Source organism: Engystomops pustulosus, chromosome 5, assembly GCF_040894005.1.
Source record: "Engystomops pustulosus chromosome 5, aEngPut4.maternal, whole genome shotgun sequence".
NCBI lineage: Eukaryota > Metazoa > Chordata > Amphibia > Anura > Leptodactylidae > Engystomops > Engystomops pustulosus.
Genome location: NC_092415.1, coordinates 164,908,344 through 164,921,156, shown reverse-complemented (window position 1 = coordinate 164,921,156; position 12,813 = coordinate 164,908,344). Strand labels below are relative to the sequence as shown.

At 38.7% G+C, this 12,813-nt stretch overlaps 1 protein-coding gene across 4 annotated transcripts in view; it reads right to left on the bottom strand.

Moving 5' to 3' along the window:
* Window positions 1-12,813, bottom strand: part of TBC1D5 (TBC1 domain family member 5) — a 402,345-nt gene that overhangs the window by 76,676 nt on the left and 312,856 nt on the right. For all 4 annotated transcript variants that reach the window (XM_072153665.1, XM_072153667.1, XM_072153666.1 and 1 more), the window contains one exon: window positions 4,127-4,233. In XM_072153665.1, coding sequence (XP_072009766.1) covers window positions 4,127-4,233 — 107 coding nt within the window. The remainder of the gene's footprint in view (window positions 1-4,126; window positions 4,234-12,813) is intronic.

Sequence of the window (12,813 nt, the reverse complement as noted above, 5' to 3'; positions counted from 1 at the left end):
ACAGAGATGCATGATGTGTAATCTTACTATGCACCATGTATGATAGACTTAACCACTATTGATCAGTAAAACTTAAAGACGTATATACCTAGAGATATATATTTATATATGTATATAAATAAAAACTCGGCAAACACAATATATGGCAACAATATGCACTGCTCAAGTCACTCCTGGCTATAGCTATCAACACAAATGGTCATAAAATTAAAGGAAAGCTTGTTTTGTTCTTAGCTGCTAATTTAAAATGTTAATGCTTGCTATACAAATTTGGCAATGTGGTAGGTATCACTCATTGTGATAAGGTTAACACTTTTAAAGTCTACAAAACTCGGATATGGATGTGCAGGAAGAAAAAATTCCTATGGTGATGTTGCTGTATTAGAATTTTATTTGCTAAGGGGTACTGGCAGATTTACAAAATTCACCGTTAACTTAAAACAATAGTCTCAAACCTTTTATTCTCAGGCCTTACTGCCTTCAGGACACGGTAGAACATCTGGATATTTAGAGAAAACAATATGTTCACATCCTCTATGACTTTTCGTTTCTAATTGGGCTTACGCTTTTTTTCTTTCTAAAAGAACAAACTGGAGAACTCTAAGGAGGTCATTTAAAGATCAATATGTAACAATGAAAGAGGGTACATGGGGTCAAAATTAACAATACAATTTTGTGTCTGGCTTATATAAAGTGAGTTTTAACAGTTATAGAGGGGGTTTATCCTGACTTGCACTGGCATACATTTACTGGCACACAGTCAGGAATTGTGAATATTTTCCCCCTTACACCACATCCACATGAAGTGGGTATGGAGGGGTGTGGACACTCAGCGCACTAGCTATAGTTAGCAGTTCCTAGACCAGGCAACAGTGTGATTTAATTGTCTAACCACAAAGGCGAGTGCTGGATATACAAAGAGCCTGGAGCCTTTTAGTATATCCGGCACAACCTGCGCTGACGCATGATCCCCTGCGTTGGGGTGTCCATTTGTCACACACCATAAGCCCCATGAGGAAGACACATATCTAGTCTGGAGTATTTTACTGATATCATTGGTGTAAGCGACATATAATCCGGGATTTTGTTTTAGTGGCACTGGACCGCAATTTTTCTGATATTGCTGTGATTACTATTATTGCTAATATTGCTGTGATTACTTGTACAAGAAGTACCCAGGTTATGTACAAGATAGGTTCTTTAGGTTTGCTCTTAAGTTGAATTTGTATGTAAGTCAGAACTGCATATTTTATAATTGTAGATCCAGACAATTTTTTTTTTTTTTAATCCAAGTGACAATTGTATTTTCACATTTTTTTGCTGTAATGGGACCAAGGATTATCTATAAAGCTTCATTACAGAGACCTTACAGCTGATCATTGCTGTCTGGGACTATAGTAAAGCATCCAGAGAGCTTCACCAAAGGTCACTGTAGGCAGAGGGGTCGGTCTGTAACTAGGGGTCATCTGTAATTTGGGTGTCTTTAAGTAGGGGACTGCCTGTGTATGTTCTTTTTAAAATGGTATTGAAATAAATATACATGAATTTCATGTTGTTTTCATAAGAACAGTGTTACTCCTTTCTCCTTTTGGTATTAATCTTATACTGGAGTAGTACTTCATATTGATATGGGACTGGGTTCCGACCTCATAATGTAGTGTTGTGAAGATGTGGTATGTAATATTACAAAGTTGGCCTAGCTAGTCAATTTCAGCTGGAATCACCAACAATGAAATAATAGTAGGTGGTTCCAATTGCCCTGGCCACCACATAACAAACCAAAAGATAAGCATGTTGTGTCCAGTGCATCTGGCAGAGTATTTAGGAGATCAAAAAAGTCAGCCTATAGCAGTGATGGCGAACCTTTTAGAGACAGAGTACCCAAACTACAACCAAAATCCACTTATATATCGCAAAGTGCCAACATTACAATTTAAGAAGTAACTTATTGATCCTTGCTGTATCACAGGTTTCAATCGTATTGGCTTCCTGAGGACACCTATAGAATAGAAAGAAGATGGAGAAATTTGGATTGTAACCTCCCTCCAGGGTTCCCTGAAGGAGAAGACTCAGGAGACCCAGAGCAGGAGCTCCCATAATCCATCTCTGTCCACACCTTCTCGCTCCTCCTCTCCTGGCAGCCAAGGATGTAGATTTAAAATAGTGCTCAGCCTAGCACGTCCTGGGCTGTTTTGGACTGCAGGAGGAATCCTTGTGTCCAGTCTGGCAAACTGTGTGCTGTGATGAACGCCTGGGGGCCCAGAGAAAGGGCTCTGAGAGTGCCACCTCTGCCATAGGTTTGCCACTACTGGGTTATGCTATATACCAGAATGGATACAGTATGTCTCGATACAGTCCCATACAGGTGTATGATTTGGCAACAAGTACAAAATATACGTTCTGAAATCTTAGAGACCTGTCCATAGTTAATTTAAGACTGACATAACAGAGTAGCAAAGTATCTTTAAAGAAGAACTCTCTCAAACACAATAATGTGCTTAGCTTAGAACCAATCATAATTTCTTACATTTTGATGAAATTATGGAAATAAACAGAGCAGAGATTCTTCTGGTCTTTATGCATTTGGCGCTGGTAAGACAGGGGTGAAAAGTGGAAGGGATTCATAGATTCTGGTCTTCAGAATAGTTATGGATTGGAAGGAATGGACACATGGGTGCACAGCAGAAAAGTCCTCAGAATGTGACAATCCAAAAGTCAGGACCATAGCCATGAGGAAACTTGGGATCCATGCCAGAAGTATAAAGGGAATGAAGAAGTGAAATACAAGAACAAGAAAACTCCAGGATAAGAAGCCGTCACAATCGGGGACCTGTGTCAGGACAACATATTGGTGGATGATCGCCATTTAAATAAGCTGCTGCCATTTCCAATAGGGTACGGCCTCTAGATACACCTTCTCACTATTAGAACAGCAATCTATGACCACAAATAGCATTTACCCATTGAAGATAAAACGGTAGTCAAAGCAGACAGTGTGTAAAAAGTCTCATAACAGACTTCTTTGTGTGATCCTTGGGGTTTCCGTGAACCCAACAATACTATTTAATAGTTTAATCAATATGCATCAAACATCCGAGAAGAAACTCTAAATGAGGAAAATGTATCCAGCAACCTTTCGTGTTTCAGGTCCATCCATTTTTTCTCCTTCAAAATTTCATTTTGGATGTTTGCTGTATGTTGGTTTTCCATAAATATAGAAGGAACATTTTTTTATGCTATAGTGGAGTTGCTGGCCAAATTTTTTATTTTTATGGTGTTTGCTAGCGCTGCTTACATATCAGTCCGGATAGTGACGAGCATACCAGAACCTAAATGTTAGGGTCCGTTCAAAACATTCTGGGTTAGGGTCCCCTCAGACACCTGCGATCGGAACTGGCAATAGTCATGGGTATAACCTCTTAAATGCCGGTGGCAGTTGTGGGCCACTACTTACTCTCCGATGGTCGCTTCCCACCGACGGTTTTTAAAGGGTAACATTGGCACCGATCATGGTTGTTACCAGTCGGGGGGAGCCTTAAGGTTCGGCTTTGGATGAAATCTGAATGGGTCTGCTCATTCCTAGTCCTAGACCTTGCAAGTTGACAGTTGAGTTGGATCTATTCTGTGATTGTATCTTAATACTCTTATATGTATTTTGTAAAAGGTGTCCCCATTACTTTTATGAATAAACTATGGACACAATACAATGCAGCAGCTACATAAATCAGAATGCATGATTTTCATTATACTTTACCATTTTGTGATTACATGCCTGGTATATAAAAAAAGACATTAACCATGTTACGCAAGTGCAGAGAATGTTCTCACCTGTTTTAAAACCAACTCTGCTGAACTTGTTGCTATAGAGCACACGATTAATACAGATCTGAAGCTTCCCCCCCTCTACATGCCCCCTCTGTGATTAATGATATGTACCATTGTCAGTACAGATAGTAGATGACAGCCTCCAGACGTAATCTCTCCATGAGGTCCCAAAACTTTATGCTAATGTCTATTACTAGCTGCCAAGTAAGCTCTCCGTCTAAAACACATTTATACTCTTTGATGGTGTAATTGTTGGTGTGCTTGAGGCACTGAAGAAAACAGGCTTTTAGTGTTACTATACCTTTGGGTCCCGCAGAAACAGAGCCTTGAGAATGAGGGAGTGAACATCGCCGATCGGTGGGTAGTGCATTAGAAGACCCAGGCACGTCTGATAGTTGCTGGAGATTACTGGAGGAAGGAAAACAATAGAAATCAAGCTCTGCATTTACCACTGCTGACAATACATCAAAATACTGCCCCTATTGCACACATACATTAGGATTGCAAAGAGTGATGAATAGGTATTTGTAACCTATACGGTATATTTACACAGGACTGAGGGGGGGGGGTCAAAAACCTATATATTAATCATTAGCGGAAGTGAATTCACTACAACAAACTTTGTAACATAGAAGAGAAAATGTCTCCATTTCTGGCTCTTTTACTCCACCCCCTTCTTCTGTAAGATGTTTTAGAGTTCTAGCAGATATTTCCGAATCAAAATAATTTTTAGCAAGGTGAGGAGGATCTTGTTAAGAGATGAGAGAGTGATACAGCAGATAATTGTAAGTATTCCTTTGTAAGTGCTTTGTTCACATTGGTACATGACTTCTCTGTAATATCCCACATAATTTTGCTTAGGCTTCGGGGTAAGAGTTATGGAGCAGAGTCTCATCTAGTCTCTGCAGCTAGTCTCCATCAACTAGTTCTAATTAAAACAAAAAGAGCCTAAATAAGCAAAAACTGGTAAAACATGAAGAACACAAGTAAAAAATAATTATGTAAGGTTTGCTGAAAGATTAAGTATGCTTCAAGTCTCGCTTTTATAGGGAGTGATAAAGTTTAGATGGTGAGTAACTTTTCAACAGAAGTAGCATAAATCAGAATACCGACCAACTGGTCCTGATTCAGTAGGACAATCCAAGCACATATAGAGTTAAATAAAATAGTGGAGCAGGGAGAAATGTCTTTTGTAGAATTCCCTCTTTAATGCGAAATCTCACCCTTACCTATAAAAACTATCCCTCAAAGTCAGGCAAATATGACTCTTATCAGATAATTAGCACATGAGATGAATCATTTTAGTGGTTTTGAGGTAGTGTCACTAGGTACTATAGAACCAAGGATAAGGGTTCCTAAATTGACACTACCCCTGCAACCAATAAACGTGACTTATCTCAGAAAATGTCAGAAGAGTCATATTTGACTTACTTTGGAGAAAATTTTTTAAAGCTAACCAGGTGGGATGTCACATAAAAGAAAGAATTCTAGAAGGACATTCTATACTCTACCTGTGGGGACTAGTATTCTATTGGGGTAAAACCTGGTGACGGGTTCCCTTCTGTAACAAAAAAAGGAGGGAAGTAGAGAATGTGGACTCTGTGTGTGTGATGGGAGAGGGGAATTTTAAGTTAGAGGGTTACAGAAAGGGAGAGTATTTTATATGGAGGGCTAAATAAAGTGAGGCACTCTAAATGGAGGGCCAACATTAAAAGGGGGCAACAATTAAGGAAGGCAACAAATATGTGGAGGCTACTAGAAGGGGAGCATTATCAGTAGCCGGGCCACATTAGGAGGTATTATATACAGGGTGCACATGGGACTGGACAGGAGGCATTACATAATGGGGGCCACAGTAAGGGTATGCAGTACCGTGTGAGGACCACTGGAAAGGGAACATTATACAAGGTGGGGGGTCAGGTCAAAGGAAGGGTGCATTATACTATTTGGAGTCACATGAAGGGGTGGGGTTAGGGCAGGGCACAGAGAGTTGTTAAGGACATAAACATTTTCTATGGTGCACTATGTACACTGCAGCTTCTTTCTCCATTTCTAAAGTTCAAAGGTTATTTGTACTATTAATTTGTAGCAGAGATAACATATATTACAGAGTTTTGTGAAGCTACCAGAGCCAAGTGCTTTCTTTCCACTAACATTGACTTTCATCTTCTCTACTCCACTCCAATTTTCTTTCCTCTATTTGATATCTGTGAATTCTGTCTCACAAGCAACAAGGCAGAAGCTCACAAAGGTGTCAGACAGGAACACAGAGATTCTGGAAAGCTGCTATATTGGGCAAGTGCTTCCATAAGGTACATAATCATGTAACACGGCAGATCAGAATGGTCTCTGAAATGGACAGCAACCATCACATTTGCAATATCACTCGTGGTTCAAATAATTATCAACACAAGAAGTTCAAAATTGTCGTTCACTACAGGAACCTGAAGATGGAACTGATGAAAGGAGAGGTGATTGAAGGGATTATGATGTCCCGTGAACACAGCTGCCATTTCATAGTGGCAAATTCCACTAGTGCCAAGTTACCGACGTAAACTCAACAAGTAAAGAGACACCCCTACAAAATCTGGATGCAGCAGAAGAATGACCCTTATAGACATGTTAAATAACAAACCTGGGCTTTAAGACCAATAATGACAAGGTCAATTTTTATGTCAATTGCGAGGTCAAACCCCAGAAAATGTAGGGACAAAAATCCTCAGACATGAAAGTTCAGGTGATACGATTGCTATAAAATGGTGTGAAATATGGCCATTGTGGTAATGTGCAATGTCTATTTAGATTAACTCACCTCACACCACTTGAATTTTATCTCTTAGGTCATCTCAAACATTACCAATAGTTTTTACAACTTTCTGTGTTGATAACATGGCAACCACAACAAATCTGACTTTGGCAAGCAAATTTTGGTCTTCGATGATAGATTACATGACTACCTTTATTGGGTATATCCAGCTCTTACCTAAATAATTAGGAGTAGTGATGATCGGGACAGATGTCTAAGGGTAAAAGGGTCCTATGAGTTAACAGTGGCATCCTCTAGACTTCTCCATTAGGAGAAGCGTCTTTACATATAAGCTAGCCATAACATTGGCCAGGACCGATTATCTGTAAAATGGATCGTAAGTGTAAATAAGCATTGTATGAAACATGAAATAAAACATATGGAAACCGTAGAGGTAAACAAACGCCACCACATGGTCACAGGCATACAGCACACAAGTAGACGCCCAAACTTCACACTAGTAGACAGTCCAACATCGAAAAGAAAAACGGCACTCACCGAAATATTGGATGAAATAAAACATATACCTATACCAGGTTCTGAAGTGAGCAGCCTCTGTACACACTGTGCAATCTTCATTGCCTAGTTACCCAGTTGACATTTGGAAATTAGATTTATAGCTTGACTCACCACTATAGCGTTTTACAAAGCCTACTTTTACTGCTACACTTCACGTAGTAAAGCTACACTAAAAACAAACACAACCTGACAGCGTTAAGAGTTGGAAAAGCCGTTTCATGGTAATTTAATTCCTGAGTGACAAAACACAATACCTGGGCTTATCCGCGACTCCTCTCTTTGAGTACTGCTTTTTCCTCTCTATTCTTTTTTTCTCACTTCCAAAATCAGACATTTTACAAGGGCAATTACTAAACCCATCATTCAAAGCAGGTCTATGAAAACGGTATTTTTTTTTTCTCCAATCGAAATGCAAGCAATCCATCTGCTGTGGCTGTCAAAGCAAAGCCTATTAATGATGCTTGTTTAGTATACCATATTGACTGCCTGCAACAATACTATCTGCGAGTGTATTACAAACAAGCATTCTTTCCCTTTATGCTTTTTTTTTGTAAGGCTTAACACAATCAAAAGTTTGTTGGTTACATGTTTTTGATTGTAACATCAAATAATATGATGCCTGCAATACATGATCTTATATTACTCCTGATAGTATACACTCAGATATTATAGGCTTGAGAACCCATGCATTTATACAGTACAATCAGTGAGTCAGTTGAATACATAAGTACTTTCTCAAAATAATCATGGCCAGGGAAATCATTTAATTTTTTATTTTAGCAAATGTTTCCGGGAATCTATAGGTATAGAATAACTAACCTTTTTTTTATTTCAGAAAAGAATAGAGATGGTGTTAATAGCAAACTATCTAATATACTCCATTAAATAAACTACTGTATATACTCGAGTATAAGCCGACCCAAGTATAAGCTGATTTTGCCACAAAACCTGGCTTATATACTCAAGTATATCTTCTCTGTTCTTTTTTCTGCTCCTTTCTCATGTAGAGAGTAATGTATCTGAAAGCCTTATAAGGTCTGTCCAAATAAATAATACTAAAGATGAACTCTTTCCATACCCTGGATAATATTTCCCTACATGATTCATCTCTTTGAGAAGATTATACTATCAAGGACTGTCTGTAAAGTGTTAAAGAACAACTGTAAAGTATAAAAACCTTTTGCCTAACTATGCACTTAGCAAAAATAAGCAATTCTCTAATTTACTCTAATTAGATATCTGCAGGTGTTCAGCTGCTATAAGAGCTTTTACCTTGTCCCTCCAGGCTAATCTCCATTTCTCATACTTTCTGGTCACCATGGGAAACAGTATAGAACAGCTAAACATGACAGGACACTTTTTGGGAGGGGAAGAAGTAGAGTAGTGCAAAAAAAAATAAGACCATGGGTAATGTCACAATGATGTGACTTAGCACGTTTCAGGTCATCCAATTACAAACATGCTGTACCGATTCATATGAATGCCCTCTATGCTGTGGCCTCAGTACCCTAAGCTAATGTCACAACCCGGAAGTGCCACCCACTTCAGGAATAGCTAAATATGAATTTATAAGGAATTATGATAGATATACCAGGCTATATCTGAGGCTATGAAGAATCAGACAGCATGATACACCCATTATTGGAATTGCTGTCTCTCTCCAGCCATGCTTAACAATTTTTTTGTCAGTAACTTTACAGTTACCCTTTTAGTCATCAGGTTCCTTTATTAGCTGTCAGTGGATACACAAATGAAATCCTGATTTTATTTTTTTTTAAATTATTATTAACATTTCAAAAATTTTTTTAAATGGTGGCTAAGTCACCTAAACAACACTTCTACAAACAGGGAAAAAGGAAGGGGGAGACAGTAGTGGGAGTATTATAATAAGTTGGCCAGCAGACAGATAGCCAGGATGTTATAACCAATTTTATGGTTTTTAGGCTGATCAATCCAACCTACAACATAACATGCGATAAGGTTGAAGTTCATAGAGGACAGAAACCTGACTTACTCAAACTGCTTAAACAAGGAAGAAAATGGGAAAAAGAAGGACACAGAACAATATTTCTTTATTAAAGTATATTACAGTTTTTTACTACAGTCTATACTATTGATTTGTGCAATTTTTTTGAAAGGTTAGTTTTGCTTTAATGATTATTGTTCAGATTATGTAAAACACCAACAACACTTTATGTAAAACAATAAATCATTCTATGAAATCATTATTATGGAACTGTGTTCAGTTTAAAATTTGTGCAAGCAAAAAAGCTTATAAAAATCCAAGTGTAAAAATGGGAGAAAGAGTTTATGCACATAGAAACATAGCATAAAGTAATTTGTGGTGCTATATAAAAAAAATGGACTTAAAGGGGAACCTGTCACCAGGGACCTCATTTTCACTAAAGACAGGTTACAGAAACCCATTACAGCTGCATTGCACATATGAATTTCTACTTTCTCTTAGCACTTACATTACAATATAATTGTGTGTTATAGCTTTCCATGTACCCTGACAGAATCCTCTGTTTAGTCTTAGGGGTTGGGCATTGGTTTGGATGCATTTCAAAAAACAACATGTGACTTTTTTGTGCTGCAGACTCCTCCGCCCTTGGCCCCGCAGTTTGTGCTCCTGTACAGCTCCTCCCGCTCCCACTGATGTCAGCTCACCAGGCTGTGACCTTTGTGAAGGAGCAGCAGGGAGGAGCTGTACATGAGCACAAAGTGGAGGGCTGAGAGCTGAGGAGTCTGCAGCACAAACAAGTCACATGTGTTTTGAAATACATCCAAACCATAGCCCAACCCCTGGGACTAAACACAGAATTCTGTCAGGGTGCAAGGTAACTTATAACACACAATTTTATTGTAATGCAAATGCTTAGAGAAAACAGAAATGGTCCCGATGACAGGTTACCTTTTAAGGGAACCAGTCGTTAGAAAGATTATTTTTACATGCTAACAGGCTTCAATAGGCTCTGGTATTTCAAAAAAGCCATTGTTGTGTATTTAAATAAATCAAATGCTTTTTAATAATTTCTTTAACAATACCAGGCTATATGACAGCAGCCTGGTGACTCCTGGGGGGAGTTTAAACAAGAATTGCTTGACACCGTAATCTAACTTAAGTGAGGGGAGAGAGCAGGGGAGAAACAAATGGAGAGCAATGAGAGAGGAGGAGAGGAGGTATTGAGGAGTAGAACTGCCCCTTTCCCCTGGAACTCACCACATGGTGCTGGCAGGAAAACCGTTAATGTTAAAGAAATAATTAAAAAGCATTGGAATTATTCAAATGCAGCATAAAGCCATATTTTAACAAAACATGCCAGAGGCTATTGGAACCTGTCATCATCATCAAATCCTGATGACAGGTTCCATTTAAGCCATTTACAACCTGGATCTTTTTTTGTTTTTGCATTTTCGGTTTTCATTTCCCCTTTTCCAAAAGTCATAGTTTTTTAATTTTTCTGTTTACTGAGCTATAGGAGAGCTCTGTGTCGGACAAATTGTAGTGCCTGGTGTCAGTAATTAATATTCCATGCAATGTACTGGGAAAATCTTCAATCACTTTATATTTTCATAGATTGGCATTTTGGGATGCAGGAAAACTTAACTTGTTTATGACTATGCTATTTGGATATTTTTTTCTTATTGTTAACATTTTTTTTAAATTGACAAATGAGGGAGGAAGAAGGAAATGCAATCAAATTCAAGATAGCGACCACCATCATTTAAATTATAGTCATTAAAGGGTTACAACACTGGTGATCTGGCAGGACCTTTCTTGATCTGCTACATCTGAGAACAGATTATAATTATGATTTTATTCAAAAAATTATTGCCATAAGTTTGAAGTAGTTTTCCCATCTAATACATTTATGGTATATCCATAGCATTTACCAGAAATTCTTAGCAAAGGCAGGTCCCAGGAACCCACAACTATCTCCAGAAAGCTGATCGCCATTACCCATCCCACTTTGCGAGAGGTAGTAGAGCATTAATGTGTCTTTCCTTATTTGCTTTTACGAGGTTAAAGGGAACCAAATTTTCTACAAATACAGCTAGTGACAGGTTTGAATAGAGCCCTATTAAGTAACTGACACCTTTCTTTTAGCTAAAAATTGTTTCCCTCACATCCCCATAAAATCAACTTTGTAATCTCGCCTGGATCAAGCTGAAGTCAAAGGGTGCGTGGCCTGCTTGGTTTCGTGAATACCTTTTTCTCACCATTTAGCACTTCATGTCATGTGAACATAGTGATGTACTAATGAACGAAGGTCCCTTACCAAATAACATATATACCCCATGTATGTATCTGATGACATGAAATCACAGCATGCCTCCAAAGAGGCATGAGGAGGGGTAGAAGTCAGTAGAACAACTACTAAAACTGTGATACATAATGGATGGGTAGCAATATGAACTGTGAGAAACTACTAATCAGATTTATTAAAAGGTATTGCCACATCTAATCAAACTATTCTCCAGTAACATCACTTTTAATTTGATTTAAAGCTAATTGCTCAAACAAGAAAAGACGTGAATGCAGTAAATAATGAAGTAAATAAAGAATGCTGTAAACCTCCTAGGTTAATTAAAAATGATGCCTCATTCTCCCAGCAAGGCAAATTCTAATAAACCAAGAAAAAAATAAATCAAATATATATATATAACACAAGTCAAGGTAAGTTCATGAAAATGTGTGTAAGAAGTTTTTTGCCAAATGCCTTAAGTTTGCTTTGCTATTATAGAATTTTTTTCAATTTGTCAATTTTGTTATCAAATATTATATATTAGAACTGCTGGGAAAGCAGCAACACTAAGGGGCACAATTATCATACGCCTATTGATAAATCTGGGCGGCAGCTGTCTTGTATTGGCGGAGCACTTCTATACGGGGTTCGGCCTGATGTAGCCTGATGTTCGGCCTGATGTAGCCTGATGTTCGGCCTGATGTAGCCGGATGTTCGGCCTGATGTAGCCGGATGTTCGGCCTGATGTAGCCGGATGTTCGGCCTGATGTAGCCGGATGTTCGGCCTGATGTAGCCTGATGTAGAAATGCACATTTGCCTGAATGAGTGCAGTGCACAGGTGCACAAAAGGAACTCCAAGCGCTGTCCCAATCCACTGCCAGCCACACCCCTCCTTCGCACCCCTCCATGCCCAATTAGTGTTGTGGTGGCGAAATGGGGAAAATAGGCACACTTCTTGGCTGTATGTGGAGAATTGTGACTATTTCAGGGCTGGAGGCAGTGATGCAGACGGAATCAGATCAGAAGGATCAATGGTAGATAGGAGACAGCCAAGTGGTGAGCAGACCCTGCCACAGAAGAACTGGGCTCCATAAATGAGCGGACATATAGTAACTTGAAAAATAATTGGGCTGCAGAAGCATGACATCCCTGTTCAATCTTTCTAAAGGATAGAGAGAGCCTTATTTTTTTTAGTCCACATAACCCCTTTAAGAGACATATCTATAGTTGGAGTAAAAACCAAACATCCTTTAAAATACATTATACTTGGCTCTTTGAGGCCAGAATAAAGTAATATATATCCTGAAGACCTAGCGAATACCTGTCACAGTGACAACAAGAAGGAGGGACAATAACTACCATGTGCAGATAGGAATAAGGGCAAGAGAATAATCTCACCACTTACTTACCAA